This window comes from Glycine soja, chromosome 15 (assembly GCF_004193775.1).
Source record: "Glycine soja cultivar W05 chromosome 15, ASM419377v2, whole genome shotgun sequence".
Classification (NCBI taxonomy): Eukaryota; Viridiplantae; Streptophyta; class Magnoliopsida; order Fabales; family Fabaceae; genus Glycine; species Glycine soja.
In genome coordinates this window covers 1,609,258-1,631,690 of record NC_041016.1, presented here as the reverse complement: position 1 = coordinate 1,631,690, position 22,433 = coordinate 1,609,258, and the positions used below count along the sequence as shown (strand labels likewise).

The 22,433-nt window shown below is 32.8% G+C and overlaps 3 protein-coding genes and 2 non-coding genes across 5 annotated transcripts; 3 read left to right on the top strand and 2 right to left on the bottom strand.

The window, feature by feature from the left end:
• The first annotated feature begins 7,023 nt into the window (after positions 1-7,023).
• Positions 7,024-11,122, top strand: LOC114386465 (mitochondrial-processing peptidase subunit alpha-like). The gene is made up of 13 exons (XM_028346476.1): positions 7,024-7,218; positions 7,563-7,760; positions 7,868-8,164; positions 8,247-8,414; positions 8,622-8,789; positions 8,907-8,987; positions 9,127-9,193; positions 9,435-9,532; positions 9,940-10,012; positions 10,093-10,163; positions 10,398-10,447; positions 10,613-10,725; positions 10,815-11,122. Exons 1-13 carry the CDS (start codon positions 7,180-7,182, stop codon positions 10,865-10,867), a joined length of 1,476 nt encoding a protein of 491 aa, XP_028202277.1. The 5' UTR covers positions 7,024-7,179; the 3' UTR covers positions 10,868-11,122.
• Positions 11,123-11,330: 208 nt separating this feature from the next.
• Positions 11,331-13,002, top strand: LOC114387690 (profilin-4). Its single transcript, XM_028347896.1, has 3 exons — positions 11,331-12,031; positions 12,115-12,252; positions 12,698-13,002. Exons 1-3 carry the CDS (start codon positions 11,909-11,911, stop codon positions 12,830-12,832), a joined length of 396 nt encoding a protein of 131 aa, XP_028203697.1. The 5' UTR covers positions 11,331-11,908; the 3' UTR covers positions 12,833-13,002.
• A 1,988-nt stretch (positions 13,003-14,990) lies between these two features.
• LOC114388811 lies at positions 14,991-15,131 on the top strand. The gene has a single exon (XR_003661604.1). It is a non-coding gene; the product is annotated as a small nucleolar RNA snoR135 (small nucleolar RNA).
• A 1,428-nt stretch (positions 15,132-16,559) lies between these two features.
• TRNAI-AAU lies at positions 16,560-16,633 on the bottom strand. The gene has a single exon. It is a non-coding gene; the product is annotated as a tRNA-Ile (tRNA).
• A 1,393-nt stretch (positions 16,634-18,026) lies between these two features.
• LOC114387797 (protein IQ-DOMAIN 14-like) lies at positions 18,027-20,128 on the bottom strand. Its single transcript, XM_028348001.1, has 3 exons — positions 19,537-20,128; positions 18,909-19,115; positions 18,027-18,808 (listed from the first exon to the last, which is right to left on the bottom strand). Exons 1-3 carry the CDS (start codon positions 19,858-19,860, stop codon positions 18,203-18,205), a joined length of 1,137 nt encoding a protein of 378 aa, XP_028203802.1. The 5' UTR covers positions 19,861-20,128; the 3' UTR covers positions 18,027-18,202.
• Between the last annotated feature and the right edge of the window lie 2,305 nt (positions 20,129-22,433).

Genomic DNA, 22,433 nt, shown 5'->3' with positions numbered 1-22,433 from the left:
GAAGTATTTCCGTAAACTTTTCGGAACAAGTTTTTCCGGAAAGTTTCCGGAAAAAGACTTCTTCCGGAAAAAGAATTTGGGAATTCCGGAAGTACTCACAAACTTCGTCCGGAAGACCTTCATCCGGAAGTTTTCGGAAGAACCTTCTTCCGGAACTGAACTTTTTTTAAAAAAAAAATTAAATAATATTTAATGCGTATGTAATGACGATTTTTCCCTTGTGTAATTTTCTTTAAATTAACGCGTAAACGCTTCTTTCTACTGCGCTTTCGCTTTCTTCGCTTCTTTTTACTGCCTTTCGCTTTCTTCTGCTTTGTTTCTTCCGGTTGCTTTGTTTCTTCCGGTTGCATTTTCGCTATTTTGGTGTTCTTCCGGTTGCGCTTTCGCTATTTTGGTGGTGGTCCCGTGAAGTATTTAGAGATTCGGTGGTCCCGTGTTCGGTATTTGAAGTTTTGTTAGTGGCTGTTCTTCCTATTTTGTCGGAGGTACGCTTTTATGGGTATTTTTTTTCTTTTCCGGAAGAAAAGTAGTAAAAAAAATGTGTATGCGGAAGAAATTTTAGGCACTGACGCCTTTTCCGGATGAAGTGTTGCCGGAAAACACATCCGGAAGAAGGTCTTCCGGAAGTGTTAAATTATTAGATTTTTTTTTATTTATGTTTTATAATTTATATATATATATATTTGTTTAATAATGGATTATTTGTTTAATTAGGTATAATGGTATATATTGTGGACATTAAAATTTATAACAATAAAATTCATTTAATAATTTTTTTGTTTTATAATGATATATATATATATATATATATATTTCTGTTTTATAATTTTTTGTATTTCTGTTTTATATATGTTGTGGATAATTTAATTAGGTATAATGGTATAATATTAAATGATTTAGGTAACTTAAATGTATAATGGTACAAAAATGTTTTATTAGTTGTTTATTATAGTGATAAGTTTAGTTTAAGTAAATAATGTAGTTATAAATTTAGAATATAGTGATAATTTTAATATAGTCGTGTATGATGCATATGTCCTATTAATATGTTTGTTATTTAAGGTGTAGTAAATTTTTGGATGTGGTTATATGATAATTTGAATGTACTTGTGTATGATGCATATGTCCTTAAGATGGACGAAGATCAATGGAGGTATGACTTTGCGATGTCACAAGAAGTTCATATGGATTATGATTATGATAATCAAGAAGAATGTGGAGTGAATGAACCACATGTCGATTGTTCAAATGCTTTTAATACATCTCAGGTAATCATAGATAATTTGAGTCATTGGTTGAATTGATGGTTTGTATGAAAATTAATGTGTTACGGTTGCGTTGTAGGTATTCGCTACTCGAGATGATGTTTTGCAATGGGCTCGAACAGTTGCCCATGAAAATGGATTTGTTGCAGTGATTATGAGATCTGACACAGAGACCGGTAGCAGAGGAAGAAGTTCATTTGTGTTAATTGGGTGTGAAAGGAGTGGTACGTACAAGTGTAGAAATAAAGAATTCGTTAGAAAAGACACCGGGAGTAGGAAATGTGGTTGTCCCTTCAGGCTTCGTGGGAAACCAGTGCGTGGAGGGGAAGGTTGGATGGTGAAGTTGATCTGTGGGATTCATAATCATGAATTGGCGAAGTCCTTAGTTGGACATCCATACGCTGGGCGATTGACTAAGGAAGAAAAGAAAATTATTGCTGATCTGTGGGATTCATAATCATGAATTCGACGTCAACCACCGGGAAGCACGTGGGGACGTCTCCTGGTATGTGTCGTCAGTCACGCACTGATGCACACTAGGGAAGTGCTCATAGATCCAGCACTACACAATAATTGAGGTTAACATAACATAAAAACATGTTTAAATCATAATCGAACCTAACATATTAATAAACACAAAATTTACCTGAAATAGCGTCAAGTACCCCACAAGCTGTCGGGTGGTGGTCCTACAAGCCTCATCTAACTGGTCGTACATATGAACCAGCGCGGCAACCCCCCAAGCGTAACCACCACTATGAGCGAGGTCCCGGAAAGCGTCAAGGTGGACCACATGCACGTATGTTGCACTCTTATTAGCAAAAAGAGTGCAACCGACAAGGTGCAGCAAATAAGCGCGAGCTGCGACAATCCACCGCCGGGCCTGACATCTGGTCTCATAAATGTCACGAACCCATCCTAATCGTACATATGCTCCACGTGTGAGCGCTGTCTCGGCTCTGGCCTCCTCCGCAGACACTTCCAGCAACTCCGTGAGCAAGAATCTGGCCTCCTCCGTAGAAAGAGCGTGGAAACTGTGCAAGGCGCCAGTGATGGGCAAATGTAGAATGGACGACACATCATCCAATGTGATCGTCAGCTCTCCTACTGGAAGGTGGAAGGTGCTAGTCTCACTGTGCCACCTCTCCACAAATGCGGATATAAGTCCAGGATCGCCAGTAATAACTGAACAATCTATCAGTGGACTTAATCCTGTGGCAGCCACCAGGCCTTCAATCTCAGGCACTGGCCTCCCAATCAGTGTCAGCTTCCTCCCATGTGACACTAACTTCAAATCAGGACGTTTCTGATTTGAAGTACAAATTATACAATTATTAAAAAAAAATTAATCATAAACAAATAAATAAACAATGACAAATAATTAACAAATTAAAATACTTGTCCACTCCACACGGCATGTGCAACATGCTCGGCAAATGATGTGAGCACTGACGGGTCACGTGGACCACCAGGGAATCCCTCTGCAGCATCATCACCATCTGACCCCTCACCACTATCAGCACCCTGTGCGTCCGCACGCATCTCAGGTGCCTCCGTAGGCTGCTCAGGGACATCATCAGTCATGTCAGCGACGTCCTCAGCCATATCACGTCCCTCCGTAGTCATCTGATGAACGCGTAGCCTACGGGCTGAGGCAGTAGGCCTACGCCTCTTGGGAACATCGCCAGCATCCTCGTCAGCAGCTCTATCTCTGCCTACAAATCTACCTATGGCACGACCTAAACCTCGTGTTCTAGCCATGATCTATAAATCATGTCGAACACGTTTTTTTTTCGGTCAAAATATACACAATTTTCTTTATAAAAAATCAACTTTATTTATAAACAAATAAGACTAACTTAAATCAAATCATTTTCACACATACACGACCTAATTTTAAAAAAAAAAATTAAACAACTTCATTTATATAAAAAAAACAACTAATGTAAAATAAAATTATTAATAAACATGCACAACTTAATTTTTTTAAAAAAAAATTAAACAACTTCATTTATATAAAAAAAAACAACTAATGTAAAATAAAATTATTAATAAACATGCACAACTTAATTTTTTTAAAAAAAAATTAAACAACTTCATTTATAAAAAAAAAAAACACAACTAATATAAAAATAATTCATTACTAAACATCCACAACTTAATTTTAAAAAAAAAATAAACAACTTCATTTATAAAAAAAAACACAACTAAATTACTTAGTAAACATCAACAAGTTAATTTTTTTTTAAAAAAAATAAACAACTTCATTTATAAAAACAAAACACAACTAATATAAAAATAATTCATTACTAAACATCCACAACTTAATTTTTAAAAAAAATTAAACAACTAATGTAAAAAAAAAATTATTTAGTAAACATCCACAATTTTTTTAGTAAATAAAATACTTCATTTATAATAAAATAAACTAATTAATTATAAAAAATTAGTATTTTTATAAAACTTCCAAAACACACAACTTTAATTATAAAAATAGACAACTTTATTTTTAAAGAAAAAACACTAATTTAAAAAAAAAACAATAAACAAAAACAAACACAACTACTTTTATAAAAAAAAATTAATTTACAAATTAATATTTAGTAAAAATACACAATTTAAATTATAAAAAAAATATGACATCAAAAACCCAAACTTCATTTTTCATAAAATCTAAAAAACAAAATAACCAAAATAAATAAAATAATTCATTTAAAAAAAAAAACAATTTCTGTTTAAAAAAATTTTTAAAAAAAAACACAAAAAAAAAACAAAAAAACCACTTCCGGAAGAAGTGGTTCTTCCGGAAACATTCCGGAAGAAGGGTTCTTCCGGAAAGGTCTTCCGGAATTTTGGAAGATCTTCCGGAAGTGCGCGTCTTCCGGAATTCTTCCGGAAGAACCACTTCTTCCGGAAAGTTCCCGGAAGACGTTTTCCGGAAGTCTTCCGGAAGAAGTGTTCTTCCGGAAGACGTTTGGTTACTTCCGGAAGAACACTTCTTCCGGAAACTTTCCGGAAAAGGTTCTTCCGGAACTTCCGGAAGAACCCCTAACGGGTCTTCCGGAAGACTTCTCCGTCATCCTTTTCCGCCATTTTTTCCGGCGTACTCTCGTCTTCTCCCCGCTCGTCTTCTACCCTAAGGTTACTACCCTAAGGTTACTATCCTAAGGTTCCACGCTGAATCAATACTGGATAGTAAAAGCAATGGAGAGTTAGGGAGACTAACCTCGAAGGCTGTTCGCGGAGAAGACGGAGAAGAAGAAGAAGCTTGGCTCGTGGTGTCCGGAAGAAGACGAAAGCTTGGCTCGCGGTGTCACGGAGGATCAACAGGAATGGAAGAAGAAAAGAAGTAGCAGTGGTCTTCCGAGAAGAGGAGCGCGTTTTTAAATTTTTAACTTAAAGGGTAAAATGGCCATTCACTAAAATTGCTGGGTGCACCAGCAATATTGCTGGGTGCACCTAGCAACTCCCCTTCTTTAAAAGCATTATGAAATCGTGATTATCTTGCATAAGAGGGGATGCAAAAATTTTGCAAAATGAAATCATCATTTTATTGTATGTATTGTAAAATAGAATTATGATTTTGTAATATTTTTTGGGGTGTAAGAAAAGATACAAAATGAAATTATGATTGTCTTGTGTAAGGGGGTTAAAACATGTTGTACAAGGATAATTTTATCGTATAATATATAATAAAATCATATTTTTGTTGCATATCTTTTTCTTGTACAAGGATAATTTTATTATAATATATAACAAAATTACATTTTTATTGTACATTTTTTTTCTGAAAAAAAATGTGCAATGAATGTGTGATTCGATTATATGCAATGTATAATAGAATCACACTTCTCTTTAGTAATTTTTCTAAGAAAAAAATGTACAAGGGAAATTTGATTCGGTTGTATATTATTTATAACGAAATCATATTTTCATTATATATTTTTTTTCATAATTTTAAAGTCTACGTAAATGACATGTATTACATACAATTTTATAGAAATATCAATTACATATTGAGGTTCAAATCCATAAAAATAATAAAATATACATTTTAATGTTCATCATGAACTAAATGTCTATTACATATTTCAAAAAAGGTCTACTACATATTAATAATACATATTTCAATCCTTAGAAAAGTCTACCATATAATGAGTGTAAAAAGTGAAGAGAGGGAAAAAGAAAAGAGGGAGAATGAATGGAAGAGGGAGAGGAGAATGAAGATAGGAGAGGTTAGGAAGGATAGTTTAGTAATTGCCTTTGATTGATAGGAATTAGGAGTAACTTATAATCTATACAAATCTTATTTTTTTGGGTCCAACCAGGCTTGGTGGCCCGTGAGATCGAGTCAAATTGACATATTTTACTTTTTTAGTCTAACTTTATATAAATTCAAAAGAAAATAAATAAAATTATACAAATATCATATCAAAATAGCCCAAGTAGAAATTAGACTTATATTTCTTGAGTTTAATCTGACCTGACGAGTCATCAGACTAGCCAAAATTGGAGTGATTCTACTTGAATCAATATTTTTTAGTTCAGGTATAATCTCATATGTCAATGAATCCGACCCATCTTATCATCTCTACCTTTGATGATATAACAAGTTAATGATATATCAACATCATTACTACGTCATCGGTTAATATTATTACTTGATAATAAAGATTACAATAAAAAAATTAAATATTCAAAACACTAAAAAAATCATTAATGAGCTAAAAAAAATTATAATTTATAAAGAACAAAAGGTTATTTAAGTCAATAAAAAAATAAGAATATTTGTTCTGCTTCTATAAAAACTAATAGTTTTTTTTTACTATTTCATTCTTGGGAAAATATACTTTTTGGTGCGAGTCTCGCAATTTTTTTTCTCTTCATATTTTAATCTCACCACACAATAAAAAGATTATAAAATGTAATGTTATGAAAAATGGGAGTAGAGAATATAAGAAAAAGAGAACAAGAAAGAATGGAAGGACTAATCATTTCTATAATAGACTTAACCTTTTTTTTTTTACAAGAGAATAGACCTAACCTATTTATGGGTGCAATATGCAATTGAAGGTTACAATTGACTTAATAATATTAAGGAAAAACATAATTATTTATAATATACACAGAATATGGCCGGACAACCACAATAATTATTCGTAAACAATAATTTATACAGTAAAAAACAAATTTCTTTTCTTTTAAATTTCGTTCTCTTCTTTTCATCTATAGAAGTATAATTGGGTCGAGACTTTAGTCTATTTTAAAACCCAAATTGATGAAAAAGTAATAAGTTTGGGTTCCTTATTTTAATATAAAAATTTCAAATCAAAACAATCCGATTAATGGTTTGAATCGAATAATCACATCAACTAATTAAAATATTATTATATTTGAAATGTTAAAAGAAACTAATTAAAATATAATGCGAAACAAGTACCTACCTATAGCATTTCATCACAATCACAAAAAAAAGGAAAAAGAAACTAACTAGTTCAATTCAATTTAAAATGAAGGCGATGGGGGCGAGAAACAAACACATTGAGTGTGTGTGATTACGAATAAATAAGTTAATATAGATTTGCATAAAGGAAAATTTAATATTAGATGCTGCTTGAGTTAATTGATTATGGAATTCATCAACTCAATATTTGAGTGTTGTAATCAGGTTAACCAAAACAAAATAAACCCGAACTGATGACCCAATTCAAACCAAAATGAAGTTGGATTGGGTAGTGACTTACACCTTCTATAACAAACTTGTGCATGGGCACTAGCATTACTAGTTTTTTATAATAATTGCAACAATTTCAGCGTAGGTTTCTGAATGAATCAAAAGCCTATTTTTGGGTTCTCTTCATTAGCTTTAGCATAGCAGCCACCTTTGGTATCTCCGGGTTTCATTCTTTTCCTCATGTACAGAGCAGTAGCTTCACGTCTCACCCTTCCCAAGGTCCCTATATTGCCTCTCTTTCTCTTTTCTCTCAAGATCCCAACCCCATTTTTATTTATTTTTCAAAATTTCCGTTTTGATTGGTTTTGTGGGGTAAAACATATTATTACATGAAGGCTGTTTTTGGTTTATTTGTACGTTGTGAGAAATGTTTGTTTTCTTCTTTTAATGATGCACGTGAATCCAGCGTAACCGGTTTTGATGACTCCTACGCTGTTCATAGATGACACATTTCATTGCATGTTAAGTTTTTTTGTTTCGTGTTTCAATCAGCATTTATGGTTCTTTTCTAGCGAGACTCTATTTGTTGAAATTCAGTTTGTGTGATTAAAACATGTGAGTAGGGAAATGGGAGAACCTTGGGAGCCTCCAGAGGTTTATTCAACTGGCTTACTGGGGAATCTTCAAATCCTCTTCCTCCCCTTGACACCCCACTTAGAGGGGTTTCCCTGCCACCTTCATTGCCAGATTATGTTGAACCAAGCAAGACCAAGATCACAACTCTCCCCAATGGTCTAAAAATTGCATCAGAAACCTCACCAGTATGTGTTTGCTTATAGTTTTCTCTACCTTGGCATGTTTAATCAAGGTGTTGTTACTTTTATTAATAGTATAAATGAGGTGTGTGTTTTGGTTGGTTGTCTATCAGAACCCTGCTGCCTCAATTGGGTTATATGTTGACTGTGGTTCCCTCTATGAGACGCCATTGTCAAGCGGGGCGTCACACCTGTTAGAGAAAATGTCTTTCAAGAGCACGGCAAACCGAAGTCACTTTCGTGTTGTAAGGGAAGTGGAAGCAGTTGGTGGCAATGTAGGAGCCTCGGCCTCTCGGGAGCAAATGGGCTACACTTTTGATGCTCTAAAAACTTATGTTCCACAAATGATTGAGTTGCTGGTTGACTGCGTAAGGAACCCGGCCTTCTTAGATTGGGAGGTCAATGAAGAGGTATATATGCACTAAAGTGATGTTTTCTGCCGTATATATAGCAGTTCTTTCTGATCTTGTTAAACCATCTCTATTGGTACAGCTTCGGAAGGTGAAATCAGAACTTGGAGAACTATCAAACAATCCCCAAGGCTTACTTTTGGAGGCAGTTCACTCTGCTGGTTATTCTGGAGCATTGGCTAATCCACTTTTGGCTTCTGAATCAGCACTGAACACATTAAATAGCTCCCTTTTAGAGGAATTTGTTGCTGTATGATTTGCTATCCTTTTTGATAATGCATGAAAGCTATTGTTATTAATTGTTCAAAACTAAATTTCTGACAATCAGCAGTTGTTTAACTGTCTTGAGTTGCAACTGAACTCATATTAATAAGAGTTTGTTTTTCACCTTTCAAAAAAAATAAAAATTCTGACAATCGATTTGATTATCTGAATGTTGTTGGATGTGGAAAATCAGGAGAATTATACTGCATCTAGAATGGTACTTGCAGCATCTGGGGTTGAGCATGAAGAACTTTTATCTGTCGCTGAACCACTTCTCTCTGATCTACCAAGTGTTCCCTGTCCTGAAGAACCAAAATCTGAATATGTTGGTGGAGATTTCCGTCGTCAAGGTGAACCAGGGGTGTGTATTAATTTGATAAAAGGCTACTTGCATTTACTTATATTTCTCCTTTTTTGTTTGTCCCCTTCCAAATGATGTGTATACTTACTTATCTACTAAGAACTGTCACAAGGGCAGGTTGCACATGTAGCTATTGCTTTTGAAGTGCCTGGTGGCTGGAAAAAAGAGAAAGAAGCTATTGTTTTGACTGTTCTACAGGTACTCACTTTGTGTGAGCCATTCTGATTTCAAGAGATATCATGTCTATGGATTTGCATATTTTTCTTTTGTTGGCATTCGTGCACAAGAAAAGGAGGAAAGAAACAATTGAATAGAAGTAGTATTTCTGAGTGTGCAGATGCTTATGGGAGGAGGTGGGTCATTCTCAGCCGGAGGGCCTGGGAAAGGGATGCACTCAAGGCTGTGTAAGTTTGACCTATATCTTCTACTTTACAGCTGACTTTGGTCAATGATTTGATCTTCTTTTTTGCTAGGCATCAATGATTTGATTTACCTTTGCCATTATATTTATGTATTTATAAACTTTTCCCATTTGAGAAGAGTTTACTCTTTTCTTGGTTATATGAAGTCAATTTCACTATTTTCTGTTCATATATATTATTGTATCATCTCTGATGACTTGTGCTTATATGCAATGGAATCCAGTTCTTCGTGTCTTGAATGAACATCAACAGATTCATTCTTTTTCTGCATTCAACAGTCTCTTCAACAATACAGGGTTATTTGGCATCTATGCAAGCACGGTAAGGCGCAATCTCTGCTGAACATTGATGTGATGCCTCTTTTTTTTACTGTTTTTTGAGTTTTTTGTTTCATTGAAAGGCTGGATTAGTGTGTCTAGAAAAATCAGTTTCCTTATATGATCTATTGCTAACGCAACACAAGATACTTAAAACGTATTTCTGAGTTGAGGTTGCCTTGAACATTGATCCAACTGTAAATTTAATTGTAGAATTTTGCATGGTGTCAATGACCCTTCAATCTCTTGTTCATATAATTTGTCATAATTTACACAAACTAGTTTTCCTATCTACTACTCTGTCTTTCTTTTCCTCCTCCTTTAAAGCTCTTTGGAATTTTTGACAATGTACTTTAGTAGTTACTGCTTTATGTATCAATTTTGAGCGCTTTCTCTTGTGTGTCAATATAGGGCTCTGATTTTGTGGCAAAAGCTGTGGATTTAGCAGCCAGAGAATTAATTGCAATTGCATCACCAGGACAAGGTTTAATCTGCATTGCTTTTTGTCTCTTGCTGTGAATCCTGATATGTGCCAAATTAAATATAGGCTTCCTGCAATGGCAGTTTCACAGGTACAGCTTGACCGTGCTAAGGTATCCACGAAGTCTGCAGTTCTAATGAATTTGGAGTCCAGAGTATGCTCTCTCTAACTCTCACCCTCTCCACTTAAACTGGTAGTTTGAATAATATGGAATTTCTTTCATTTATTCTTCCCTCCCCACCTGAATTAAAAATAATGTGTCTCTCTTGCATCTTTGCTTCTTTCTATATTATCTATTTTGGATTTCTCTACACGCTTTGTCACGTGTAGAAAGGGGAATTGATTTCATATAGTTTGTCATGTGTTTAAAAACAAATTGCTTTTGCAGATGATTGCATCAGAGGATATAGGAAGGCAGATATTGACTTATGGAGAAAGGTATTTAATCAATCAGAGGCCTTTCTATTTTTTTTTTCTCATTCATCAATCACAATTTAATTTTTTTCCCCTTAAATCCTCCTGGTGCTACTTCAATTCAAGAAGCATCACTTAAATCATGGACCTAAATTGTAATTTGAGAATTTGTGAGGTGACCCATTTCAGGAAGCCACTGGAGCAGTTCTTTAAGGCAGTAGATGGAATCACTTTGAATGATATCACTAAAATTTCTCAGAAGATTATTTCCTCACCTCTCACTATGGCATCCTATGGGGATGGTAATAATCAATTAATAAGTAGTAATTTAATGCAAGAACTTGGTTTGGTTACTCATACATAATGCTATTGCCATGTCTTCACCTTGCAGTATTCAATGTCCCCAGTTACGAATCCGTTAGCAGGAAGTTCCATGCAAAATGAAATTGCTTTATCATTCTCACCAAGCCAAAATAAATCGCGGAGAATTTTTATTGCGGATTTGAGATGAACCTTTTCAGTTTTGTTTTGAGTAGTCATTCCCTTTGAAATATAAGTGTATGATCTCACGGCATTTTCCTTCCTTTGTCCTTTGCCAAGTAATTAATTTTCTGTATTTCTTTTATTAATTCTTTTCATGAATAATTGATTTGGTTTCTACTTCTGCAAGAAAATAGCTTTATCTGTTGTTGGTGCTCAGAAAATTGCTGTATCTGTCATCTTTTAAGAAAGAAATATATAGTTAAATTTAAAATATCTATTAAAATAATAATTAAGAATAGAAATTATGAGATAAATTATTATTATTATGTTCCCCCACGCTTTTTAAATAGTGTTGTTTTGTTATTTTAAAAACATTTATTTCAAAATATATTTTAAAATGAAAAACTAAATAGTATATAGAGAGAGAGAAAGAAGGGGATGAGATTCATTTAAGAAGTTATATGTTTAATATACATGTATCGGCATTACAATTATTAAATTCAATAAAATATATTATATATTACTAAAATTAATTATATATTACTTTAAATAATTAGGTTTAATTAATATAAAAGGCAGTATACATTGATTCTTATGAAAAGAACCAAGCCAAAGTGCATTTAAATTACTTTAGAGTACATATTAATTAAACTCATCTTAAAAAACCAGTTTTGTTCCATCAATGTAAATGAATCTTAACGAAGGTACGGAGCGAGGGTGATTAAAAAGAGAAGGATGGCCTGCAAATCCAAAAGTGGTGGTGACTTGTGTTTAGTGCGTGCGTGCACATAATCATGAAGGAGACGTGAAGGCCACTTACATTCCAACATACCATTCATCATCATATGCATAAGGAAAAAAATCAGTGAACACCGACCATGTCTATAATATGAATCATTCTTCTATTCATATGTACATAACTCACTCTGCCTCTGCTCTTCTTTTATTTATTTATACATTACAATCAATCAGAGAATTAGCATAGGTTGAGTTGAGTTCAAGATGTCTTGGCAAAGCTACGTGGATGACCACCTCATGTGCGATTTCGATGGCCATGCCCTCACGGCAGCCGCCATCATCGGCCAGGACGGCACTGTCTGGGCACAAAGCTCCAAATTTCCTCAGGTCAGTTTATTAGTTATTTTCTGTAGTGTTGTGTTGTGCTTCCTATTTAAATTTGAAATGAGTATTATATAATTTTGGTGCAGTTTAAGGGTGAAGAAATTGTAGCCATCATGAAAGATTTTGACGAACCTGGCAGCCTTGCTCCAACGGGCTTGCACCTCGGTGATACCAAGTACATGGTCATCCAAGGTGAACCTGGAGCTGTTATTCGCGGCAAGAAGGTTCTTCTTTTCTATCCATTTATATTCTATAATACATAGTACACACTATACTTTTGCATAGGATAGGTTAAGATAAACAATAAATTATTATATAGTATGTTGGACTAACATGTGTCTATGGTCCCGTAATATTTAGTTCATAATACCCAAGTGTCTATTATAGCACTGCTCTTAAGATTCAACCTTCCGGTAATGGACACTCTACCATGCTTTACTCAACCTTTCTGATACACAACAACCAGTTCGATCTAATATCAGTTAGTATCAACACTGGTTGTGGTGGGTCTCTTGAAGGACTACTATATGTCTATGGTTCCAATTAATTCATTTTCAGAGATATAATTGAGTTTTATTAGTTATTTCTAGTTAATGTTACATGTACAGGTAGTATATCGGTGCGATTTAATTTACTGGGTTGCATTAATTTGCACATTATATTGTGCAGGGTGCTGGTGGGGCCACTGTTAAAAAAACTAATCAAGCTCTGGTAATTGGTATCTATGAGGAACCTCTGACCCCAGGACAGTGCAACATGATCGTTGAGAGGTTGGGAGATTATTTGGTTGAGCTGGGGCTCTAGATCTTTTCTATCAACCTCTTCAATTCATCCTTGCATCTTCTTTTCCATGCCTACCAAACGTACTCAAGTTGGATATTGCTGAAATAGTCGTGTGACGAAGAACCAAAAAGCTTATATTTCTTGTATAATGTATTGGTGTTTTAATAAGTTCATTCTTTTTATTAGTTAAATACTGTGTTACCATTTTCTGAATTCTTATTGCTGTCAAATGGTATTTTTCCCTTCCCATTCCCATTTGGAGTTAAAACAATTCACGGTGTCTTGGCTCCTAGAAAATATGAAAACTGCATGTAAAATATGATGGGCAAACTCAGCAAGGCATCATAGTTACATAATATGACATTCTCATCTTGAAAGGCAACAACAATGTGGTCAGAGCAGTTGATGCGTATGAAATCACGTTATAAATTAGCAGAGTAAAATTAAAGTTTATAATGGATAGTGAAATTGCAAAATGTGTAGGTCCTTGGTCAAAGATGATTACGATCCAGAGGAGATCAAGGACTTGTTTAGGCGAGCGTTTTCACTAAAGCATCTAATGGTGCATTAGATTCTCTTAATTTTTTTTTTTAGGGAGTGGGGTGATACTTGATAGGCTTAAAAGAGGGCTCTATTCTATCTATCCTACTTCCGAAATCTACAGATAAAAACTAAAGAGAATAAAATAAAATTCATATTTCTTATAGACATGACAATGGGGTGGAGACGAGTATTGCCTCCCTAGTCCAACTCCCCAACATATATTCATACCCGTCTCCGTTACCCGACGGGTTAAGATTTTTTACTCTATTTACTCTATCTTGTTCTTAAGTTAGATTTGTAATTTTTTTTTAAAGAATTATATTGAAAATCTGATTTTAAAAAAATGATTGTTATAAATTTATTTTTAACTACTTGTATTTGCAGTACATTTGTCTACAAAAATCATTAAGAAAATAATCTTAAATTATGTAAAAATTATAAAAAAAAAATTAACAAGTAATTAATAAAATTTTAATAATTTCATCATCGGAGCGAGTATGGGAATGGATATGAGACGGGTAGTGACATCCTCATTCCCAATTAAAAAATTCGGGTAATCTCCGAACCTGAACTTGTACCTGATCAACTCGGGTATTTCTCGTTAAAATTGAGATGAATTTGAGCGGATACCCATGGATACGGGTTTCATTGTCATGCTTAATTTCTTCATTGGTTGATGATAGTCAAATGAGAGCTTTAATATATAATATAATGATTGTAAGTAAATAAAACTAAATAGATTTAAATATGTTTAAGGTTTTTACTAAATAATCTAATTTTGTTTTGGGTATTTAATAGCAAAATTTAATCATTTATCATAGACATTCAATATAATTAAGTCAACTAAATAATTTAAAAGACAATATCTAAATCACTTAGTATTTAAATCATCTATTTGGACATTTTATGCCCATCCTATCATGGGGGCACAACCTTAGATGTTTCTTAGAGTAATGTTGTTTGCGACAGGTTTCCATGTTCGGTGAAAAATCTGATACACTACACTGAGCACGTTACAAATGTAGCAAAGAAGAGTACGGTAAGATGAGATCCCGATTGAAGTATGAAAAAAATTGAAAATGCATTGGAAAAAAAAAGGAATTTGAACTTAAGACTGATAATAAACTGAATCAACTAAAATATAAATTTAGGACTTAATTTATAATTGATTTGTTGAAATTAGTTCATAAACTAAATGAAGTGAACTTAAATTAAAAATGAAGCTCATTAAATAAATATTATAATGTGCCTCCGTTGGTTGAGGAAAAGGAAAGATAAAATGGGTTTCATTTTTTTTACTAGGAAGAGAAATTGGTTAAAAGAGGGAGAGAAACGTAAAGAAAGGAGTAGGATAGGAATTTCCAGAAATAAGAAAAAAAACTGGGGAGTAAGAAGAGAAATAATGGGGGCGAGAATAACATGGGCCTTACTTTTTTGAGATGGACCATTATATATTTACTGGAGGCCCAAGGACCGAAGTCCAGTAAAGGTTGATCTTCTCAGCCACTCTAGGGTTTGATTGTTTCCCTATATATACAGAAACACAGAGCTGTCGTACTTCATCCATGAATGGCATATGTGTGTCTTTCTGTAGCCCTTATTTTAGAACTTAGTGGTTTTGGTTTTGTATATTTGAAGAGCGGGGATTGTGTGTATCGGTGTTGTGCTGCAATCAATGCACTCTTCCGAAAGACTTCCCTGCAATATTATTTTGAGAAAGTGGGCAGTTGTGTTTCATCTTTTGTTGAAAATCACAACAATCATTTTCCCTACATCTCTGTCTTTTTAATCCCTCTCCCTCTCTTTCATTTTACTTTTTTTTAAAAATAAAAATAAAAAAACTCGCATTAATTCTGGTAACTTACGATATAGTCCTGTACTGTTGCCATTTTGTGGATGTTTTATTTTCAAAATGAAATTAACCAATGTCAGCGCAACTAGAGCAATTTTGCACTTTTTAATTGTTAATATTTCACTCATTGTAACATGTAATTGCTTCGTGTTTGGGCTTTCCCATCCTTTAAATCAAGAAAATATATCACTAAATAGTTCTTATGTTATTGTTTTTTCAAAATCCCCTCCCACATGTTTTCAACTTGCTCACACATATATATTTAGTTGTGGACCTTTAAAACTGGGCATGCAGCGTCGATGGGAGATTGTAGTCTTTGCTCATAACTTTTATAAAGTATATAGGATTATATGTTGACAAAAAAGTCACATGCTGATAAAATGATTCAGTATATAATTTTTCATTAACAATAAAAGAAATTTTATTCAAACTTATTTTAGATCTCACTGATTCTCCAGTATGGCAGTGAAAGAAGTGCACCACTGAATGTGAAATAAAGTATGTTCATGGAATTTCATTTCGCCCCTGAATGACCAATCTTCTTTGTGCGGCGATTTCATGCGCCTTGAATAGCCCAATAGCGCAACTTGAAAAAGTTGAAGTTTTAGTGTTTTTCTTCATACACTATTCAAATTTCACATATATCATTGAATTTTTTTTATTAATTTTAACATTATCATTTTTTACATATATGTGAAATAAGTATAACATTCCTGTTATTAGCATGCTATTTTAATCGAATAAACTAATAAATCAATTATTAACACATACATAAGTTTTATATTAATTAATTTTGATCATATATAAATTTTTATTATATAAAAAATACATTATTAAATTAACATTAATTATTATAAAATTCATTAAATAAATTTATATGTATTAAATATACATTAAAAAATTTAATTATATATAATAATATTAATTATTTTTTAATATAATTGATCTATTAACTTAATTAGTTTGTATATATATGTAAAAAAAAGAATAATATTAAAATTAATAAAAAAATTAAGTGTTAATACAAGAAAATTTTAACAAAGACTATAACAAGGTACACAGGCAAAGAAAGAGAGGAATCAAATGACAGCATTAATAGTTTGTGTACTGATTAAAAGAGTATCTCATCTAAGGTTTTTGACCGATTGTTAAAGTCTTATTTTTTTATTTATTGAATGAATAATAGATTTTAACTGATAGTAAAATTGTGTGTTATACAAAATTGTTTCTGGGAATTTGTTGTTGCTCTTTTTGGAGCCTAATAATAAGGTGTATATTGGCTCCCGGTGTTAGGCTCAAGAACTCTGCAAAATTCAAAGTAAACTTAAAAAATCGAGAAAAACACTAACCTTTTGGCCCATGCAGGTCTCGAACCTGCGACCTTCGCGTTATTAGCACGACGCTCTAACCAACTGAGCTAATAGGCCATATGTTCGAATTCATCAATATATTTATTATATTTGTTATATAGTGCATTAATACCCAATGTTGAATGCAAAAGTGGGAATAGGCTATTTATCCATCTTATATTATTTTATTATTTGATAAAATTAATAAAAACAAATGGAATATAATCATTGTCCAATGTTCATCCCTCTCACAAAAAAACACGTTTGAGTCAAGACAAAAGTTATAAAGCGTAGCTTCTGTATTTACATTGAAACATATGCTAAAAATGAGTTTTAAAGCAAATTTTGAACATATTTGTTTTACACTGGAAATGTTACAACATGTATTCCAACGTACATCTAACATATGAACAAAAAAGTAAAGATAAAAACTCATTCGTCAACATACGCTGGTTCCTCCACAAGCAAATTCTCAAACATAGCTTTAAGGTTTTAAGTTTCTTACTACTCCTAAAAAAAAAGTAAAAATCTCTTTCTTACTCATTTCCTTTACATTTAATCAAAATATAATATACAACTGACTTTTGACTTCAACACCACATGCTCACTAAACTCAGAATCATGAAGTTAATTTTTAAATATATTTTTTTTAACTTGGATATCTTGCTATCTAAGAATTAAAGATTAATATCTCACGATATTAAAATTTATTTAAGGAATTAATATTTTGTAATGGATATTTCTCTAAATGCGTGAGCATGAGACTGAATTCTTAATTATATATTTAAAGGTGGAGATTATTTATATTGATAACTTTTAAATATTTATTTTGACTGAAATATATTTTTAATTTTTAATAAATATATAATTTTTTTGTTGAGTTTCTATTAAAATAATAATTTTATTTTTAGTCTTTCATAATTGATAAATTAATAATTTTTTTTAATCCCTAATAAATTTTGTCCATTAATAATAGTTCTTTTGAAAAGAAATTAATAATTTATTAAGGATCAAAACAAAATTCATTAATTTATCAGAGATAAAAACATATTTGGTGAGAGAATCTTGACTAATATTTTAAGGATATTAGTTGAAAAATAATTTCTTCAACTTGATTCATGAATTACTAAGATTTAAATTTATTAAACAAACGAATTCAATTTGAGTAATCTATAATTCATGAATTTGACTTAATATCAATTTTATTATAATTTCTTATAAAAACTTTTTATCCTTTATTTCTAAGCGCATAAGTTAACATATTTCTCTTAACAAAAAAGTTAACATCTTATCTTCTTGGTTGTTGATGTTTATTATAAGATGTAATTCATTTTTTTATACCAAAAATAAATAAATAAATATGAAAATTAAATGATTAAAATTTTTAAAAAAATCCATTTATAAATATCACAGGTCATGATGCTAATACGTATGCAAAGTCTTTAGACTCTTTTCCGTATGTGAAAAAATAAAACTAAATCAGGTTCTATGATCTTTAACAGGAGTAATCGTTTGTTGCAAATGTGCGAAAGAAAACTCACTCTATTATATTAAGAACATCAGAAAAAGAAATTTTAAAGTAGCCACTTCACTTCATTGTCCAATATTATCATTTCCATCTTAGATTCTCCAACTGACACTGCATGTCTAAATAACCCTTTCAAAAAAGCAGCAATCTTCTTGAGTTTTCGGGTTGGATGACGACCACTGCATTCTAACACCACTAAAACTATTTCTTGCTGCTATCATTTCATTGATTGAAAGCCTTTTCTTGAGTTCAGGCCTTTGCTTTGGAGCACTGTGAGACCTTAGTTTGGCCTTAGAAGAGTGAGTGTTGGCCATGTAGTTAGGGAAATTGGAGCAAGGCCTAAAGAAGGTTTTTCCACAAATACTCTTCACTGGAGTACCTGGTGGCATGCATTTTGGTAAACGAGGCGTGTTGTGTGCTGTGGAGAACTTGTTATTACCTTCATCAACATTGAAAAGCCATTCAAACTCTTGAGGGTGTTGCCTCTCATGAAGTGAGATTCGACCTTGAATTGGACAACCAAGAGAGGATGACATTGCTTGATAGTGCAAGTCTTCTCCACATTCTGACATTGCAGTGTTAATGCTCCTACTACTTGAATGTGGCATGTGAGTGTCAACCTCAACAACTTTTTGACTCTCATCAAATCCATTAAAGGGTGCCTTACAGTATATAGGTACTCTTCTATTGTGTAATTGATAATTTCTTGCTTCATCAAACCGTTGCTACAAGAGAAAAAAGATTAACATAAAAAAATATGACTAATGTTGATGGAAGGAGGAGTTAAGTTGCAATATGAAGGATCGAAGAAGAACAAGTTTCTACCATATATTTTCTGGAAGGAGTTTGTGGATGAAATCTATTCTCCTTGTCCATGGAACGACGAGCTCGCACAGATCGAGCAACAGCTTGAGCTCTTAACATAGCTTGAACACTGTGAAGAGTTGCAGCAACCCTTTTTCGAACCAGATACCCTCTAACAAGAGCTTGTATCTTAACCAATCCTTTGAGTGCTCTAAGAGCCTTTCGCGCCTGAATGCAACAAATTATAATAAAGATTGAATTGAATTGCTGATAGAACATACTAAAAACTACAGCATAACAAAACATTTTGCATCATACATTAAAACACTGGAGAGGTAGGTGTTGAAATTATTAGCCTTAAACAAATGAGTTAGAAATTTAAGTTGTTAAAAACATTAGGTGAAAATGAGGAAGGAATTGAGTTCGGTCCATAAATGAAAAAGGCACTGTTTCATTAATAATGTAAAAAAAAAAGTGCTTTGGAGTAAGAATCAAGCAAAGCACATCTTGTACCAAAACAATGCAATTCAGCAAATGGCATTGGTGTAAACAGAGAAAACAGACATCATCATCATATAAGGGGAAAAAAAGCAGTACTAAAACCAATTACTAGATTTGAACCTCCTTAGGAGACTAAATGGTGACATACCAAATAACCTCTGAAAAAGGATTGAATCAACACAGCAGCCCAGCCCTCCCTGCTTCCAATAAGTAAGGTGCCTCTGTCACAGCTTTTTGATCTCACAACAGCCACATCAATGGAGTGCTTGTTCTTCTCTTTTGGGGCAGCATAGGATCTGAACCTAGTTCGATCAAAGGTGGTAACATTGGTTGGAGTAATGTGACTCACTTCATCCTTCTCCGATCGTTTTTTTTCCCTCTTGTCAAGATCCAATGAGCCCGAAAAGCCACGGTAGTCCTTCTCTTTCTTCTTTCCCAACAAACCCTTCAACCACCTTGTAGCTTTGCCCATAGCTTCCCTCACTAACGATCTGGAGTGGGAAAAAAAAATGTCAAATTTCAACTCAAATGTGAACAAAGTCAAGTTAATTTCCCTCTGGGTGTGGAGAGAAGGAGCATGTAATGTAGGTGAACAAGTGTAGTAACGGAATGAATACAAGTGGTGCTCAATGCAATGTGACAACCGGAACTGATGAAATTTTGAGATAAAAATAGTGAAGTGCAAAAGGGTGAAATTCAATGCAAGAAAGCATCCAAAACATATACTAGCAGAATGTACGCTACAGGTTGCAAACAAAGAAGTGATGAGAGTAAGTTTTGGAGGAATAGATTAATAATACTATATCATAATAACAAGCATCAAACCTTTTTAAAAAAATTAAATGAAAGAGGATAGAGATGTGTATTTTTTTAGGACAAACCTCTGACACACATGAAGATGAGAGACAAGAATTAGAGACAAAGAAGGAAATGTTAAATTGTATACGAAAAAGTAATAATAATAATCACTGGGAAAAGCCTAACAAAGTCATAAATTCAAAAGAAAGAAAGAGCGTATAATTATCTCTTCCAGTCACTCACTCCAATAATGGTCACTATTAACCTACAACAATAGACACTGCCAATTAAGTTCCCAGTTGCTTGTATTTTCCTACTACCACTGAAAAGTTTTCTAGCTTTTTTCCTCTCTCTTACTGCACCAACGTGTACTGCTACAAATAAAAAATACCAACTGACAAAACCATGATGGTTTTCTGGTTCAAACCCTTCAACGCTGGGTTAACCTCTTCTGCTGTACTACTAAACATCAGCATAGCCATTAAAATGGAACTTTTTATATCATCTTTTTGGTCCCATGTAATGGGTCAAAATGGGTTTGTGATCTCAGTTTCTTTCTTGGAATGGATAAAAGATCTTTCAGTTCCATGCAGTATCTTTCAACAGTGATTGCAGAAAAACTTTCTTTTCTTGCTGCAGACCATTCAACTTACATACATGATACATCCTTACCTTCTCTGTTGAAGTTTCTTCTTTCTGCCACAAAACCTGAAACTACACTTGGGTGAAACCGGCCTTTCTAAAAGTAGTGAGAAATGGAGTTGTCAACGGAATTTTCATCACCAATGCAATCAATTCTAGATTCTTTTTTTCCTCCTTCGGATTTCCAAAGCTTTTGAGTTTTGACTCTCTTGGGGTAAACAAAATTAATAGCACGTTATTAATCATGTTTGTTTGATCTGGGTTGTTGGATTTTTATTCAAATTTTGATTACAATTTATTCTGTTATGTATTTGAAATTTTGAATAATATCTTGGGGGGTTTTGATATCATTGTGTGATTTTTATTTATACATATTTATTGTGTGGTTTTAATTGAGATTCTTTTAAAGATAGATTTCAAAGGTGGAAATAAAACTAAAAGAAAAAAAAAGGATATGTATTCAAAGTATAAAGTATTTTTAGACTGTTATCTAATAAAAACTTTATGTATAATAAGATTGTTACTTTAATAATAACTATTAAAATCACGCTAAAACTGGTTTTCACTTGGTTAACAGATATCCATTAAACTCTAAAACTAATGCTCGGAGAAGATGGGCAACAACAAATATGGTTCAGTTTATGAAGAAAATAATCGTTTTTTTTGTAAAAAATAATCATTTTTTTAAATAAGCTAATCAAGCACAGGCGTATACCGAAATTATTTTATCGTACTAGTAGGGGTGGAAATAGGCCAGACCGGCCTACTGGACCTACGACCTGACCTACATAAAGTTTGACCTGAACTGGCCTATTTAATTAAAGGATTAGGTTCAGACTTTTTTAAAAGCCTATTAAATTAAATAGACCAGACTTAGGCTTATTAAAAAAATTTATAAGCCTGATAGGCCGGCCTATATATATATATATATATATATATATATTATTATTTGGGTACCAATATATAATATTATTTTTTGGATACAATTAATTTTTTTTTAAACTATTTGATTACACATTACTGTTCCATAACTTCTATTCCTATAATCAAAGACTTTAATTACAATGTAGATATGAATCATGTGTCCTTTTATATTTCTCATTATTTTGATTGACTTTCCTTTGTTGTGAAGAAGGCTTGGGCTGGCCAGGCCAGCTTTTTAAAAAAGTCAGACCGAGCAAAATTAAAAGTCTTTGATAGATTATAAGTCAGATTCAGACCTCAAATATTGATCGTAGACTAAACTCAGACCTTTCAAAGCCCAGCATATTCTTAACCCTAAGTAATAATACCAATTAAGATGACCTTTTAAATATTATTTGACTCTATATTCATTATTCACACTCCACAGTCCACAGTGTCCTAACGGTCCCAACATGTGTTATTAGTTCGGGTTAGTTGGGTTTTTGTCGAAGTGAAGGTACCTTGTAGTTGGGCTCAGTTAAGAAATTACGCTATTTACTCTTTTTTTTTTAAATTTTATACTATTCTTTTTTGCATTACATATAAAAAATTAATTTGAGAAGCATTTTAAAGACCTTTTGAAATTTTAATTCAGAAATATAGTAAATAGTTTTTCAAATTTTAATTATAGAAAATGATTTA